This window comes from Lingula anatina, chromosome 2 (genome assembly GCF_051362555.1).
Source record: "Lingula anatina isolate TDL-2025a chromosome 2, LinAna3.0, whole genome shotgun sequence".
Taxonomy (NCBI): Eukaryota; Metazoa; Brachiopoda; class Lingulata; order Lingulida; family Lingulidae; genus Lingula; species Lingula anatina.
This window is the reverse complement of record NC_141768.1, coordinates 15,490,587-15,508,617: the sequence shown is the minus strand read 5'-3', so window position 1 is coordinate 15,508,617 and position 18,031 is coordinate 15,490,587. Positions and strand designations below refer to the sequence as shown.

General features: G+C 36.3%; 2 protein-coding genes across 2 annotated transcripts; one reads left to right on the top strand and one right to left on the bottom strand.

Moving 5' to 3' along the window:
- Positions 1-365: 365 nt before the first annotated feature.
- On the bottom strand, positions 366-10,413 carry LOC106157432 (neuronal acetylcholine receptor subunit alpha-10). The gene is made up of 7 exons (XM_013533067.2): positions 9,964-10,413; positions 7,011-7,156; positions 6,131-6,175; positions 5,607-5,716; positions 4,850-5,385; positions 4,276-4,484; positions 366-3,307 (listed from the first exon to the last, which is right to left on the bottom strand). The coding sequence occupies exons 1-7, from the start codon at positions 10,031-10,033 to the stop codon at positions 2,921-2,923; spliced, it is 1,503 nt and encodes a 500-aa protein (XP_013388521.1). The 5' UTR covers positions 10,034-10,413; the 3' UTR covers positions 366-2,920.
- Positions 10,414-14,128: 3,715 nt separating this feature from the next.
- Positions 14,129-15,774, top strand: LOC106170248 (galactose-3-O-sulfotransferase 2-like). The gene has a single exon (XM_013550040.3). It carries the CDS (start codon positions 14,156-14,158, stop codon positions 15,467-15,469), a length of 1,314 nt encoding a protein of 437 aa, XP_013405494.3. The 5' UTR covers positions 14,129-14,155; the 3' UTR covers positions 15,470-15,774.
- Positions 15,775-18,031: the final 2,257 nt, after the last annotated feature.

Below are 18,031 nucleotides of genomic sequence, written 5' to 3'. Positions count from 1 at the left end.
AACGGGTTATCGAATGCAGTTTGTTAACAACTGGTAGTTCATTTTGGTCCACATACTGGTTTTGTATGTGTATAATTCAAGATGATAAGAACTCTGATGATAAAAAAATGCTTGCAAAATATGAGAAAAGCGAAAACAATCGTATTATCACGAGCTAAGAAAACCATTTTGTGCAAAAAAAAAAAAAAAAAAAAAAAAAAAAAAAAAAAAAAAAATACAAGTGTTATGATTGATGACAGGGACATACATGTTTGTTGACAGTTTGTAAGGATTAGCATTACTTTGATACCTGTCATTATTTCTATGGTCGGCAATTTTTGATGGATTGTATACTATATATTAAACAATATGTTGAACATGGCAAATGATAGAGGAGCAATGTATTAGAAAATTAATGATGAGGTTAATGCATTGGCGGGAAGCCATCGATAAAAAATCATTATTTAAATATAATTGTTTCACAACTCAATGCCACATAAAATGCTATACAAAAACTTTTCTATAACAATTATCAATCTACATATAAGCTTCTGTAGTTCGAGAGATTTCCTTTCCACTATCATTATTAAAGTCATTTTCATCTGATAATTTGCAGTCGCCAATGAGATGTAATTTCGGGTCGCATTTTGAATTTTGCTTATCACAGTTTGTAATTTTACATCACAAGCCGCCGGGTAAGCTGAAAAGTATTTGCTTCCAATTAACTACTTTTTAGTTCATATTTCGTTCATATGTGAACTGTTCTCGTCCGCCTTAATATTGTTCTCACATCAGGCTAATGATACCCTCATACGAGGATAAACGTCCTCCATGTTGCTCAAATGCTTGATCATGCGATAATGCGTATACTAGATAATGCGGTGCAACGTTTGCGAACAACAGGCGTTTTCATCTTTTGATATTTAATCTTATTCTACTTGCATACAGCTGTGCCAAATTGACCAGTTAAGTGAGGTGGAATTCATTACTGTAATGCAGATTTACATCTGTCTCATGCACAAGAGGGTTGAACTCCCAAGCCCAAAGTATGTTGAGTAGAGAGATAATTAAGGCATTTGTTTGCACACAGTACACTTCAAATCATACGTGCACGGAGTCATTACATTGCAGATATGCCTATAAGATATGGCACAGGTGTTGAGCTTACTAATGCCCCGATTTTGGTGTGCATCAGACGGGTTAGCTAACTACAATAAATGCCAACCGACTATTAAAGGCTGCCTATCTCATTTTCGGTATTTATACCGACTAAGACGTGAATTACAATCCGATACCAGTGTTTGATTTTTCATTCTTTATTTAAGAGATATGAGGACCTAATTACGATGTTCCATTAAAGGGATAACAACGCTTCATTGGGTATACGGTATATGACGATGTTCTCATACTTACCAATGGTTAACAAATCCATTCCGACATTCAAAATTAGTCAATTCCTTTTTTAAGGTATATTTTTGCAATAATCTCTGAAGATAATTTATTTGCACACAGCTAGAATAAAGAGATTATTAAGGAGAGTAGCCATCGATGAAGGTCCAAATGGACCGACGGCAAGCACAGATTTCATAACAATTGCAATAACCACCTTTTTGGTGGTAAAATGGAATTTATCATATTTTAAGATTTTTTACAGTGTATTCATTGTGGAATTCTAAATCTAATATGGAGAGTTGTTATCCTTTAAACAAAGCCATTATTTCGCTTCTACTGATAAAATCAGAAGTAAGCCTTTCAAGAGAACTCCTGGCACCGGATTGTACTACTTATCGTTGTAATTAAATAGTCGTTCAAACGGTGTTGATAGCTGTTCAGATGAGGAAGTTCTGTTTGAAATCGACATTACATTTTTACCACCCAAAACGCTGTTGTTACGTCATCAGCTCAAATAAGCAAATTCACCCTTATTCTTTATGTGACAGGATTATCTCATAATATGACAATTTTATTTCCGTATTATATAAGCGGATAAGGAAATGAATCCCAGTGCATCGAACCCCCTTAAGACGTGACATATGTAAACTGACGTTTAAATGTAGAAATTTTCCTTTTGAAATTTTACAATATATTGGCTGTTCATATCCATTTGAGCATTCTACAACTATAACATCTGAAGGCAGTTCTTAGTACAAATGATAATCTTTTTAATTACAAATTTTATATAATGGAAATAATGGAAAATTACAAGAAATGATGCTTTTTTAAAGTTACAAGGTGCGAACAGATAAAGTGACTGCAATCTTGGTCGTGCCTCTTTCTCTACGACTGGGTTCCCATGCCTAGATCGATCCATCTGGATCGACCTAACTCCCTGTTGGTTCACGCTAAATTGCTATGAGCTAAAGAGGCTTTAAATTCTGTCACGCCTACCTAATCAGTTAGGTGGTAATTAAATTTCTTGCACGCTCGGCCTCGCCGATAGCAGATAGCAATTTAGTGAGACTCCCCATGGCGATAGATCGATCCAAATATCTGTGGGAATGCTCCCTACATCTCGGTCGATATCACTTTTCTGAGGTCGGTAAAACAACATATTGACCTCAGCCAAAGATAATAATTGTTTAATTATATAATTTGATACCTGAATGCCAATGCCCTCCAAGATAATATCAGATGTTGCAATATCCTTGACATCCAACATTGATGTCGGCTGTTTGATAATATGTGTCCTATTCTCTGATTGCTTACAAAGATTAGCAATTACGCCATCGGTCAATAATATTTTGGGAGATGACGTCATTGGACAATAATATGTTTTATCAGACCTCACATTCCCAGACATAAAATCATAATCCATGCTGATTATAAAATAACTTCCTTTATACTCAGTGGCACGTCGTGAAGGTAAAGTTATCGTTAACATAATGGTACTTTAGATTTCTGAAAATGTAGATAGTATTGGTGATATAGAGTTACGTGTACTTTAAGCTGACGGAAAAATACAAGGCACACAGATCACTATCCACAGAGTCACGGCAACCGTGGCCACCATGAATAAATACAAGAAAAATCGGTCAATCACAAGTGCAACCAGGCGCCATTCTCCGCGGTCCTCTTCTCTTTTCTGTTCGTCTATAATCCTTTGTTCTATTCCACGCAAAACGTTCATAATTTCCACTAATGTTTTGTCCAGTAAAGAGTCCTCGTGTGTTTTGTCGTGATTGCATGCAAGTTCGGAAAACTTGGGGGTGATAAGAGAACCATTTTGGGCGGCAAGAATGATACCGCTTTTTACTGTATTTATTCTTGTTCTTATCCGCTTCAAACTTGGTGCCCCGTCTTCATTTTCAATGTAACTTCCGTTTAGATACTAAAAAAAGACACAAAGAGACATTCAGTTACGCCAACTTATACGAATACTTATATGTAATCCAGCCTTCTATTCTATACGACTTTTTCTATAAATATAAAGGATAACAAAAAAAAAAAAAAAAAAAAAAAATGCCTTGGTTGAATATGCTCATAGAATTTTTATTTAAAAAAATCTAATTACTTTATAATGCCGTTCCTGTTAAGAAATTAATTTAGAGTTGGGTTGATATTTTCACCGTGGTTCATTCGTGTTCCAAAATGCAGTGACTTTTGAGTTTCGTAGTTTCACTTGTTGTCTCTAAAAGTCATTTACCAGTCTGGGCAGTCACTAAAATTTAATTTGACACACTGGAGTAGGCTACCATCCAAGAGACCATGGTATGTAAGACTACCGAGTCCAAACTTTCAAGTTGAAATTTTAAAAAGACAAATCAAAATTTTATGAACAAATTTGATTAAAGGACAACTCTATGGGGTTTTCGCCCCAAAATGGTTTTTCCTGGAAAATAAACAATTTTCTCGTATTCACGATTCATTTATTTATTCCCCTCTGCACTTGACATTCTATCCTTAATTAAATATATAAAGGTCAATTTAGCGACCATCTTCCTATTTTAATATTCAAAAATAAACAATTTTCTCGTATTCACGATTCATTTATTTATTCCCCTCTGCACTTGACATTCTATCCTTAATTAAATATATAAAGGTCAATTTAGTTTAAAATGACTGGCCACTCATTATAACCAGCGACCATCTTCCTATTTTAATATTTAAAAATATCAACACCAAGAAGGCTCCAGAAAAATATTTAATGGGTTAAATCGTTAGTAATGTGTGTTAGGTTTTATAAGAAGGTGGGTGGCAAAAATAAGTATTTGGGGAATCTACAAGCCCATGGAGTGTACCTTTAGACGTTGTAAAAAATACACACACGCTATAAGCCTTAACAACGCATAGATCTACCTGTGCTTTGTCCATACAGTTGGCCATCTTGCTGTACTCCATCACCAACTTCTTCTTGCAGATCAGTCGACCAATTCCGTTTAGGACAACCTTTCTGACCCACAGAGGGACCTTCTCTCCGTGGAGACCTTTATGGTGCAGGTTCACCACCAGAACGGTGGCCGCAGTGGACAAACTGACAAGAATGATGGCCAACAGAAAATACTGACCTTGGATTGTAGAAAAAAATAGGAATTAGTTTCTATAAGCACTTTTTCTTTGTGAAAAGTGTTTAGTAGAGGTGATTTTGCTTCTTCATTTCTTAGTTATCGTGAAATGATTGCACGACTATTTTGGCATTGACTTAATTGTGTTTGTAGTCTTGGTTCGATGATATATGCAAAGAAAGGTAAACGAATAAAATGAATGCTGTGCATTTTTCCTTTGTGAAAAGTGTTTGGTGAGAAGATTTTGCTTCTACATTACTTATCGCGGAATGATTGCATAACTGCTTTGGAATCGACTTTATTGTGTTATAGTCTTTGTTCAATGATAAGTATAGAAAGGTTAGCGAATAATGGAAAAAACCACTCACTTATTAATGGAACCACTTCTGATTGCGGGGGAGTGTTTTCAGCGACCAGCAGTAGAAAAACTGTCAGTGTGAGCAGTACTGTTACCCCCAATGACACCTTTTCACCGGATTCAGGCGGGAGATAAAAACTCAGTGACGTCACAAACACTATCAGCATACACGGTACAACTAAGTTGATCATATAATACATAGAACGCCTCTGCATATGAATGGTGAATGTAACGTCAGGGTAAGGAGCATCGCAGCAATTATAGTACAGAACGTTCCTCGTGGCAGGCATGGACAGAAGATCGAACTCGCCATTTGATACCACCCCCGATATATCCCCACTGGGGTACGTGTTTGTGACGTTCACCTGATGCCCGTCATATGTCCATGAGCCGAACTTTAAGATGCATTTCTCTTCGTCAAAGGGGAATTTTTCTACGTTGAGATTGCAAGAGCTTCTCACTATAAAGGGGTAGTTCCATGCCACGCTGCCGTCACTGGAGACGATGGCGTTGTAGCGCTTTACGTCATGGTGGTCTTGCCGTACGCTGGAAATGGAAACGTGGTCTATTTATGTAGTCGTGCAGAAGCTGCAAGTTATTCCTCAAAATTAAGTTCAAGTGATTACATAATGAAGGATGAACTGTCCCTCTACAGCAATGGATTTTAAAAGTTAATTCGTAAGTTTTTTCAACAGCATAGGGGTCTTATTTTTTATTCTAGTTCTGAAACGAAATGCCCTGTATCTGAGATGTGTACGTATACTTACTCCGTATATAAAGTTATATCAGGAACCCATACGGCTACTGAAGGAAGGCGAATTGTATCAACACCGCCAAACTCGGACGCATTCCACCTTAAACCATTGTCCTTCCATTTCTAGCAAAACAAATAAATTGATAAATACATAATTAGAAATCAATGAATAATTTCTTTAAACATATCCCTAAAGAGAAGAAGAGGTTAGATGAACAGTCAAAATGACAGTTGATACATTTGATCTAAAAAAAATTCATACGTAAACCTTCACCACATGTATTACATCAATCAGTCAAGTCCCAGGTGATTCTCTTCCACACGCCAGCCCTTGAAAACAGTCGAAGCGATCACTTCATTCAGCGTGGAATAGTAAGCTGCATGCACATTCTTTCTTTCAGCTTGATTCCACTAAATAAACAGATAGCGGGAGTAGTCTAACGTCTTTGTAGTATTGGATTATTCTTATTTGTAGCTTAGAATTCTCTTTTTGTGGTTACATGAACGACATGCACATAAATAATATAAATAACTTACCAAACGCATGTAAAGACTGCAATGAAGAATCTGTAATCGTCCATCCTACAAAGAAAAGTTAACATTCATGGATTAACAACTGAAAACTGTTATTCTGAAGGAAAGTCAAAGATACACATGAAGATTTTATTGGATTCCAAAGCTCAAAAACAACTCTCGAAAGGAGAGTTTGGAATCTCAGGAGTCCTGGAAACTGAAAACCATAGCCTCAAAAAGGAACTAGTCGAATATGTTTAAGATTTAGACCACAATTTCAATCTGCTTTTCCCCAATGATTAAGACATATATTTAAAAAATGAAACATTGTATTAAAAACAGGTCCTACATAGGTGGAAGAACTGTGTATTGGATCATCTTTTTACGTGTCCGTACCATGGAAGCCTAATTCTTTTCCATACTTCTGTGAGAAGAGCGTCATGTGTGTGTGTGTGTGTGTGTGTGTGTGTGTGTGTAACAATGTGCACCTTACTGTCAACGCCCATGTCTCGCACACAGATATACATCGGTGATAAGGAGAAAACTGCTGAATTCTTTGGGCAAATTCTATTTTTGTTATATAAATAATATAAATATCTAACGTTCATCGTGCGTCTTTTTTTATTCCCTAGTTTAATATGTAATATATCCCCATTTAATTACCCTGGATCAAAGCAGATAACATTTTTTTGTCTTCAGATTTGAGATCAAATTTCTACTTTGTTACATGTATGCTCGGCGCTACTCACAACTATAGAATCTGCGATTACTACATTAATGGAGTTTACCAGACTGATCTGTCAATTCACCTATTTCGGTGAATGCCAGTACTGAAAGCCATTAACACGATGAAAGCCAATGAAGCCATGATAACAAACATGGCATTAATAAAGCCTATACTTACCAGGTTTAATATTTGATTCAAAGCCACATTGAGGAACACGTTGACGGGAGAGAAGTAATCAGACACCGGTCGGACTCCGGGGTCGTATCTGCTCACGTTTAGTAAGTGAGTTTTAAGGGCGTATTCCCAGTTGGTGCCTGCTGACGCTGTAAAACAACAATCGTGCATTACATTGGCGTGATGGCCATCTACGTATGGATTTTACTTATTATTCTGTGTTGGGAACGGGTTTCATTACGTACGTTTTGGTACATTATATGCCACAGAGTACACAATACGTCTTTTTTTATTACATACATGTATGTCAGGCATTATATTTTATAAACAGAAAATTTTATGATAAAACGATGACCAAATACCATTTTATATCGTATTTTTATTAATGTTTCGGATAAAATTGGAATCTCTTGATTGACAGAGAATGATACTAATTGAGTACATAAAGCAAGGTAATATAAACACCGATATTGGAATTCATAGTCTGCATATCACGGGTGAAGGGTCGCTTCTTTCTTTACCTTCCGTCATTCAATTGTTTCATTTTGGGGGATGAGAATTTTTTTCTTTAGACCAGAATGAAGGACTATGTGATAATATCCACGTGTTTCTGTTACTCTGTGTACAAGTGAGCGGTTTTCAACACTTTGCATCAATATACCTTTTCACTAAACCAAACTGAGCAATTACGATGCACTTAATTCGAATAAGTAATGTCATAATACTTAAATCGACAATTCCAATTTGTTCCATGCTTGTAGCTCTACCAAAATAGCCATTGCATTGGTTCTCAGTGCAAATATTTTTCACCCCAGTTCAATTAGAGATTTAAACAAAGATGATACAACAGCAGACCCACATTATCATCATCCAAATATCTCGAAAGAAAAGGAAACTGTCATTGATTTGAATTTACTTTTTGAAATAAACGTTTACAGTCAGCTACGGTGTGCAAACAAACCCGCTATCTATAATTTCCGACCTCAATCTGTCCTTCACACTTCATAATTGTTGCTGATTTTTCAGTAATACATTGACATCTACTTTATTGTAATTTTGAACATTGGGCTTGTAGCCCACTGCCCCGTAACCGTTCCTTATAATAACGCATTTGTTCAAATCATGACTTTTGTCTTTTCGTCTCGATTATTTCAAAAGAATTATAACACCCTGATCTCACTATAATTAAGGCGCTGCATAATCATTCTATATGTATACTACCTGAATAATTGATTTTTAATGTTCTTATACAAAGACAATCACACGTGTTTTTTTTATTTGTAGTTAGAACACACATGCAATATGTATGAAGGCATTACAGTTTAGTCTATAGTGACCGCAATTACCTTTAAAAGTATAAGGAATTAATGAAATAATAATGAAACTATGGCACTGTTTTCATAGAAACTTCGCCAAAACAGCTTTTTGTAATTCCCAACAGGATTCATCAATGATAAATATCATGGAAATGCCATGAAACAGCAGTAAACAAAGGTGTTGTAACCAACCGTCTCCTAAATTTATCGTTTATCTTACATAGTCGATTTATTGCGGGAGAACCTTCATCTTCCAGATTTCATTGGGATTTTAGGTTTCAAAACATCGAGTGTCGTGTAACTATGCCCACAAACAGACGGTCAGACTGATTTTGTTCGTGCAAATTTGTATGGGCTGTATGTCATTGCACAGCCTACTAATTTGACGCAATCCACACAGTGACGCACAAAGTTGCATAACTGTTTCATATCAGTTTTAATTATTTTTGATTTCTGTCCACTGTAGGGCATAAAAAGGAAAAATAATGGGGGAGTAAAAATTAAGCAAATATTACACAACTATGAGTGTCACTGATGTGAAGACTCAGAGAGTCGCTGTTTGGTAGAATGGCATGACTCCCAAATTAAGATGGCAGTCATCAAAATGCGTTGGAAGCCCATAAGCAGAACCATGAAAACTCATCAAAATTGTATTATCAGTCCAAACACATAAAAACACACACGCGAACGCACACACACACACACACACACACACACACACACTGGCAACATTATATCCTGGAGGAAGATTTTGCCCTCGCGGTCTCTGTTGCTTTAATATAAGCAGAGACATAATGATTTTTGGCCACCGTCACAGCTGAATTACAACAAAATGTATCATTTCTAAAAATATCATCATAAAGTCACTATTCTAAACTAACATTATGAATCAACAGTATGGATTCTGCAATACATAGCCTGCATTCATGTTAACTAAAGGCGTTCATCCACTTAATCATCTAATGTACAAAATGCCTTAACGCCAGCTTAGTGTAGTCGTCATATTTGCTCACTGAAGTCATTGCCGTTTGTGTTGTCCTGATTTGATGATATACCTATTACATCAATTACAATATACGCGATATTTAGTAAAGGTACACTGTACGCGTTTGAAAATTTCCGTAAGTCCATTTTCTATGTCCACTTATCCTGCAATGCTACAAATCTTTCCCAATCCATTCATTTAAAACAATAAAACTTCTCAAACAAAAGAAAAGACGATGATAGTTCCTTCTAAAATCTACCCGACACACTCTTTTGAGACTCATTTTTCTCTTCTTTCTTATGGATTTTAATGCTTCGCCTAAAGACAAAACTGAAACTGGTAACACAGTGGGTTTAAACTCTAGACTCCCAGCCCAATATTCCTGTAACGCTACTAAGAGGCCATTTTGCCACTCTGTACTAAAATCATGTTTCAGAATCATGTGTCATATCATTTGCCATATGTCATAGTGACATTCTGCTTCAAAATAAAGACTTTTTGCCGTTTATAGCAAAACCCAATTCTTTATGATTGAAAACGAATAACACTATGTTGCTGTGCTTTGCAAAACATGACGAATTGCCATCAGAGGCATCAACGTTTGAATCGATGTGACGGAATTTTACGTCCGTCTTCGTCCATTTATAAAACTCACCTTGTTTTGGCAGGGTTTGGAACAGGAAAAACCAAATCCAATTAGCGACTAAATTCTCCTTCATCAACATCTTGTCAACAGATATCTTCAAAACGCAGTATTCTATCCGCTGACAAAATGAATGATTCGAGTTGTCACGGAAATAGAAATCAATTTATGACTGAGGCTGACTCAAAACAACTGACGTCACAGTAGTCTATAAAAACCACAATAAATCAAATTCTCAGGTAACAACACAGCTACAAGCAATGTTCCTCTTGTCTGTAGCACGGACTGTCATGTTGTCGTCTTCGGCGAAGTTTGGAGTTTAGCTCATTCATACTTATATAAATCGCTTTCCGTAAAGCAGTCTCATGAGATTCAACGCTGTCAGAATGTAGCTGATTTCATGATTAAAACATGGTTGATGATTAGATAACCATGACGTGCATTTCCAGGTGACTGCTTCTTCTACCTCATTTCAAAACTCGCTTAACGCTCGAATAGTAGGCAGGACCCTCGGAGAAAATAATAAGAATAAATATGTAGAAAGATGCATTCATAAAATCAATAAAAGCTTTCCAGGACGCTTTACATCGAGCGTGGTGTATATTTGTAACATTGAAATTAGTCCTGCTGTTTGCGATTTATCAACATAGAGGCGAATGTTTACCATATCAACACTTAAATGATAATTTATGTGATGTGGGCTCTTATATTTCAATACTACCAGAGCACCATTTTAAGCGGTACAGAATGCAATAAGAGACAATTAACTTCAAGAAACTAAATGATAACTATAGTGCCACAATTGCAAAAGGGCACATATAATGCTTTATTTTGTCTAAGGGCGCATTTTATGCTTTATTTTTGGTGTTGAAATTTTTTAACGCCAGAGCGAAAATATATCACGAGAAATTGTTTTAATCCAATCATTGGAATGAATAAAGCCTACTTCTAGTACACATGAACTTGAACAAAAATTACTCAAAGTTATTTATGTTATAAATAATAACAGAATTTCCACCTAGTTTGGCTACCACAAGCCACCATCTTCTTTGGAAAGATTGATTCAGTGTTTGGTACAGGTATTCCTGTTGATGTGACGGACATATAACTGTTCCACTCATCGACGTATCCATGTGCCAAATGTATCCAAAACCATGCTAAACATTCGTCCATATGTGCAAAAGTACAACGGAAATTAACTTAGAATTATAGTGTTAATATGAAAATGGCAAATGTCTTTAACATTTGTCAAATTGTACGTTGTGTTCATGCCGAAAAACTAGTTTTATGTTGTGTTGTTGACGTTCTTTGACTCCAACTATCTCAACTTCCAGTGTTTTATCGGTGTTCAGAATTTTAGAATTTGGGAGGAAAAACTATACATCTGTTTCTGTCCTTAGTACAGGAGAAGAAAATTGAGCTTTATCACGGATAAAGCGCGTACGTATTCAATTATGATACCAATATACCCTACTCCATAAATATTCCATGAAATATTCCACATAATTATCTTTTATGTGCCGACTGTTTCAACGAACTGTTATTGTTCCAGGCAGGTACATTCAAATTCTGCAGAAATGGTCGCTTAATGTGATTTATTGACCAGTGTTATATCGCTGGCCCCACAAACGCGTATTGAAACCACAGCAGTGTGTTCAATTAGCTAATTGGCATTAAATTGTAGAGGCGTTTTCTTCGTTCTCATTAGACTTTTAGAAATATCTCAAAACGCATATATACATACTCAGATTATCACAATAGGATCGGGTTGCCACCAAACGAATGTAACAAAAGACAAAAAATGAAAGATGAAATGCACTTAATCGATCTGCCTGTGTAAGCCACGCTATTTTCTGCCGGGAGAACTGTACTAAGAATTTATGGCCACCTTGCCTGGGCACATCTAGTACAAAAGGATTTGTTTTTCAAATGCAGATAAAAAAACCTAGCTTCGACTCCTGAGCGATGGTTTTGAAATTTAATATAACAAACAATTACATTCAATTCAAACTATCTCCACCTGCCCTTGAGGACTAGGGCTACAACTACGGGAATTTCTACATCAAGTTAGGTCTGGTCAAAGCATGCATACATGTAGCACTCCAGTGGCGGATTTAGGAGGGTGTCATGATGGTCCCGACCCCCCCCCCCCCCCCTTTGATTTCTGAAAAAAAAAACACACCAATGGTCTCCTCTTGAAATTAGAATTTTGGCTAGCTGAACTATAGTTCTAAACCGTACCAAATGGCACCGTTCGCCCTCTAAAATAACAAATTTTTTCTAGGCCCTTTAGCGGGCCCCGAACCCCATATCAAGGGAGGGGGGCTTCGTATCTGCGGGCCCCTCTTCAAATAATCCTGGACCCGCCCCTGCACTCATAATAGAATACTCTGTGTCGATACATGCATTACGCTTGGGCCTCAAACCTCGATCATAAATTTGCAGAAACCAAGTGGAAGTTTGAATTTATGCGACCAACAACAACAGCGAACCCTATTGGCAATTTTGTTTCTCAAAAAGAGTCATGTCTCTACGTCATACAGTCATGATACACATGAACCATGCGTCCAAGGTTACAAGTATAAAATGCTAATAACCCGCTTCAACTTATTTCACTGCACGACACTGAAAAACATAATGGGGGGGGGGGGGGGGGGGGGGCACAGAATGCACACTGATTCTGATTCTTATAGAAATACATGATTCTTATAGAAATACATGTATTTAAAAGAATGTCCCAGTGGATTTTCGAAATCACTTTAAATTATTACCGTATCGTTTTTCTCAAATAGTAAAGAATGTTATGAATGCACATGTTACAATGATCGTATTATGATATGACAACTCCAACGCTGATGTTGATAATACCTTTCAAACCAGACAACGCTTTTAGGGTGTTATTTCACGACAGAGTACGAAATATGATGTTCCTAAAGTGCGTTTTACGTAAGACATCATCTCACCAACCACAATCTCACTTGCAATTGTGATAAAGCATTCCCTTTAACACAGCTCTTGATGAAAATTACCAATTAGCCACTGAAGTTTTGGAGGTAATTGGAACAAATATAAGTAATGAATTTTTAGCTTTGGCGCAAGGTTTTTTGCATGGCCCAGCTGTTACATTTTCTGGGTTAAGCATATGATAACGGATAAGGGGACATTAAAGGCAGGAAAAGCTTACGATACGGATAAAAGAGGGTCCCACTGCATCTAGGTCTCCAAAGACATTTTGGTCGATTTATTTCCTTTAAATGCCCATTTAATGGGTATAGTTGTTGTAAGCATGTACAAGCCTTATCACGGTAAAGACTAAAACGTGTAGGTGACAAAACTTAGATTGGGGTGAGAGAACAGGTATGTTTCAAGTCAGTCACAAGACCTAATAACATTAGATACCCTAGCTGAAATTCGCTATTCCTGTCAGTTTGCGTAGGCATTTTTGTTTATCTTACATGTATATAAGCCCTTTTGGATGTGTAAGAAATGGGAGGAAAATGTTTGCTCAGTTAGTGTAGAAAGTGATATTTAAAATTACTTTTTAATAATAGGATTGTGTGTTTAGGCCACTGCTTTTTTTCAATTCTCTGTATATTCGTTTACTTATTAGCGTATATCATGTTATTTATCCTCTTGCACCCCCCATGGTTCGCCACGTTTTATGTACGAGTAGGTCTTTAATATTCAATGTCAATCCCCCCTTGTGTATGTTATGTGTATAATATTGTGTGGTGCTCCCTGACTGGTTTGCATATCTATGGAATAGTATGCAAAACAATGCTGAGTTGATCACAACCGATTTTTACAATATCTGGTCCCAGGAAATATTTTTATGAACGGACCTTACAAATCCTTGATGCGCAACAACAAGTATGTAAATCAGTGAATCTGAGATGCCTTTTAAGATGGCCTGCATCTGATCAACCATCTTATATTGTATTAACGAGAAGCCATCTTCTACTCAACAGTTGTCTTTAAGAAAAGAGTGATTTTATAATATTATACGCAGGCATTATGTATCTATGCCTCTCTCGGTTTTGTCTGTGCATAAACGGATTGTGTGTGTGTGGGGGGGGGGGGGAGGGGGAGTGCGTGCGTGCGTAAATATGTGCTCAAACAAATCACTCTAGGTCTGATTTGAAAGGTCTATCAAATATGATTTTCATAAAGACACATTTGATCTATATTTCTAGGAGGCAAAACCATGGCAAGCACGAGTTTATACATTATCACATTTCTATTCATCACGGCCCTCTGTCTTCTGATGGTTATAATATGTGGTAGCTATATGACGACGGGGGATTTAAGCATCATATCAAGTCGTTCTTACGCATACCCAGACTGTTCATGCAGAGAGAACGGGAGCGTCACAGAGCGAGGAGGGCCTATAATAACTCTCCCGACTGAAAGCGAAATACGTAACCCTATTACACTCTCAAAAGTGACGAACATTTTATTTCTTAAGACACACAAGACAGCGAGCAGCACGATACAAAATATTTTAATGCGTTTCGGTGAAATTCGGAACTTAACATTCGCACTGGGAGCATACCCTGATATTTACAAATTAGGATATCCCCAGAAGTTTAGTCCTGGTTTTGCATTGCCCAGTGTGACGGGAAAATTTGATATTTTGTGTCACCATACTCGGTACAGCAGAGCACTCATGGACGTTGTACCAAAAAGGACGGTCTTTATATCTATATTACGACATCCAATAAAGCTGACAGAATCCTGGTTTGTCTATATGAAAATTTCTAAGAGACTGCACATAGACATGGAGACTTTCTTAGAGGCTCCTCAGAAATACTACTCCAGGTACGGGTATGTCAACGGGGTCTCTCAGCCGTTTCCAAATTCAATGTTGTTCGACTTAGGACTGCATCCAATAGAGTCATTAAATCAGTCCAAAGTGTATGAAAAAATTTTGGAAGTAGATGAAGTGTTTTCATTAGTTATGATAGCAGAATATTTTGACGAGTCATTGATATTACTTAGAGACCTACTTGGCTGGTCGTTTCAAGATATAGCGTACTTCGCACAAAACATGCGCAAGAAAACTGGCGGCAAAACGGAGATCATGAGTTTGAAAACGATACAAAATATCAAGAAAATCCATGCTGGAGATTTGAAACTTTACGAGCATTTTAATAAAACATTTTGGAGAAAAGTCCACACATTTGGTGAAGAAAGAATGCAGAAGGAGCTAAAGGAATTTAACGCTGTCAAGAAGGCGTGGGAAATACGATGTATAAGTGAACGTGTATCTTACAGCAATATGACTGATAAAGAGTTCAGGCCCTATGAGACTATGGTTCTTGGGTACAGACTGAATCCAGAGATGGCCAACGACACCAACTGCGTCCTCATGGCGACGCCAGAACTACCCTTTACTAGGAGAATCTACAAACGCATGTTTACCATGAAACAATTAAAAGGAAATACATTTAACACCGAGTTGATAAAAGAGTGGACGCCTTTCGATGCTGATTCTAAAGTCAAATCTAAGGTACGATGAAAAACTTTGAAAATCATAACAAACCCGACATAACATTTTTCCGATATAATGAACAATATTATGTGCTCTTTTACCTGAAAGTATAAGGCATTCATATCAGCCATGTCACGATACAGATCGGATATTGGACTATATTCAGTATACATGTGACAGGATACACTGTGCCAGTAAATATCTGCATGCTAATTTTATGTAAGTAACGTTATAAAATAACACACAAAAAATTCACACTCATTGTTTGTTTGCATTCAGACTTGTGTTATCATATTATGTATTGATTATGCTGTAAGTTAAAAAAACGAAGTAAAATCACCCAAATATATTGTATGGTTTATAATCATTTTGTTTTTCATATTTCACCAATTTATTTATCTATTTGTGAATTTTTCTCGTTAGGCTTTGTTCAGTCATTGAGAGTTGCGCTTTACAAAGCAATAAATCCTTTGAATTAATTTATTTCTTATTTGTGCGTGGGGAGAGGTATAAAATCTACCACCACGGATTTTTGTACGAATGGGCTTTGGACTAACGAACCTTTGGAATTTCACCACACACACACACACACACACACACACACATATTATTATTATTATTACTCTGATACGGTGCTAAAACATTTCAAAATCATAAAATCAAAATAATATTTCTCAGCAACTGCAATGCTTATTGGTAGACGGAAAGTTGGTCCAGGATTTATTTTTCGCAAACAATTTTAGTTTGTTTGAACAAAATTATGAATGTACTGCTGTGGATAAGGCAACAATAGTGTTGATGATTTCAAAGTTCTACATTTCTTATTATGAGTTCAAACCATTCGGCAACTTCAAGAAATTCCATAACGGCGTCGTAAAATATCTGGGACAGCTGACCTATAGACCACCCAAAACAAAACCATTTAGACAGGCCATTCAAAAAGTAATGAAAAGTCGACTTTCTATTTATGACTAGCGTTAAATACGTCACAATGGGAAAAATCATTCAAACGTAAATTCGCTTGTATCAAAATCACACACAGTCATATCGTTACACTTACCAAGTGTAATGTTAGTAATTGGAAGGCACTAGTGAAAAAGGAGCGGGGAATGTTTTCTTTCTTGTTTCAGTCTCTGTCTAAGGCAGTGTAGATTTTCCTGAGTTTCCTGTATCGGTTGAACTTTCGGTAATTTTTGTATCTAAGGACAAACTTGAAAAACATCTTAACTTTGTTCTTTTTCTTATGAGAAAAGGATACTTTGCAGTATTTATACAGGGGGGTCATATTATGGTTAGAAACTTCTAAAACCCTCGCACACTGAAAGGACAAATGTGATATTTTTTGTTAATTTGTTTTTGTAAACTCCTTCAACTCCAATGGGTAAATTTGCATCTAGGGCACGTAGAAAAAGAACTACAGACTCCACAGATATCAAAGCATTGTTGGTAACTTTTCTTAAAATCTAAACAATCTGATCCTATGTTTTGTGAAATGTATGACTTTATGATTAAAATGGAGAACTTAAGAAGAATTATTTAAATGTATATTTCAATTATATATATAGTGTTGTGTAAAGTAAATGAATTGATTGCAATGCTCTTATGATACTTATAAGACTGCGTGTAATGTAAACGGGAGAGGGCCGCATGAGGTAGAGATAGAAATGAAAAGAAAGCGGCGCGGGAACCAACTGGAAAGTTGTTAATAAATAATATGAAAGAATATAACAGAGTTGTATTTACTACCTCACGTAACAGCAACAAAGACAACAACTTCGTCATGCAAGTAAGTGAAGGGTTGCTCTCGTTTGATTACATTTAGTTAATTTATCAGTCTGTGATCATGATCAATTTAACTATTCATATTCATTTTTATTATTAATTCGCCACCGATTTCAAACGGGCATCGAGACCAATGCGTCACAAAGTCACGAGATATTAATTCCAAGTAAAAAAAGAGAAAGCAAAAACATTTTCAAACTTTTACTTTATACAAATTGTATTTACCATAATCGTCTTGTCAATATCATCTTTCATTCTTTAGAATGAAAGTAGCCTTTACTTGTTCTGCATAAAAGGCGCATTTGCTGAGTGGGGTTTCCAGTCGTCCATATATAGTTCTTCATTTTTGAGATAACTTTTATTTTCTGTTCATCATTAAAACCTTTTTTCCTGAATTTTGATTTTTGAAATAATTTATTCATTCATAATTAATAATACAAAAAATCCTGAATTGTGATTCTTTACACATCAGTTCACATATCCGACTACAACATATCCACCAGTAACCCTGCGTGATGCTGGTATTTCTGGTCTTTCCAGTATATTTTTGATGTCTTGAAGTTTGGAAAGTATGTCTCATAATAATTTAATTATGAAAAGGAATTTTGGCTGTCAGTCATCAGCTAAAAATGCATTAACAAACAAAATTGCCTTGGCTCTTTGAAATGAATTTAAGTTCACAAATGAGGAATTAAAGGGATAACAACTGTTCGTGAGTTATCCATATTTCACAATAAATGGATTGCAAACTGCTTATAGAAATATAATGAATTCCATTTTACCACCAAAAACGGTGGTTAACGCAAT

Excerpts from the sequence above, each read along its gene's own strand:
- LOC106157432 (XM_013533067.2), bottom strand. The coding sequence starts at position 10,033 with ATGTTGATGAAGGAGAATTTAGTCGCTAATTGGATTTGGTTTTTCCTG. Across the intron at positions 7,157-9,963 it reads CCAAACCCTGCCAAAACAAG|CGTCAGCAGGCACCAACTGG; the intron begins GTGAGTTTTATA and ends GTTGTTTTACAG. Across the intron at positions 4,485-4,849 it reads AGAAGTGGTTCCATTAATAA|GTCAGTATTTTCTGTTGGCC; the intron begins GTGAGTGGTTTT and ends CTACAATCCAAG.
- LOC106170248 (XM_013550040.3), top strand. The coding sequence starts at position 14,156 with ATGGCAAGCACGAGTTTATACATTATCACATTTCTATTCATCACGGCC.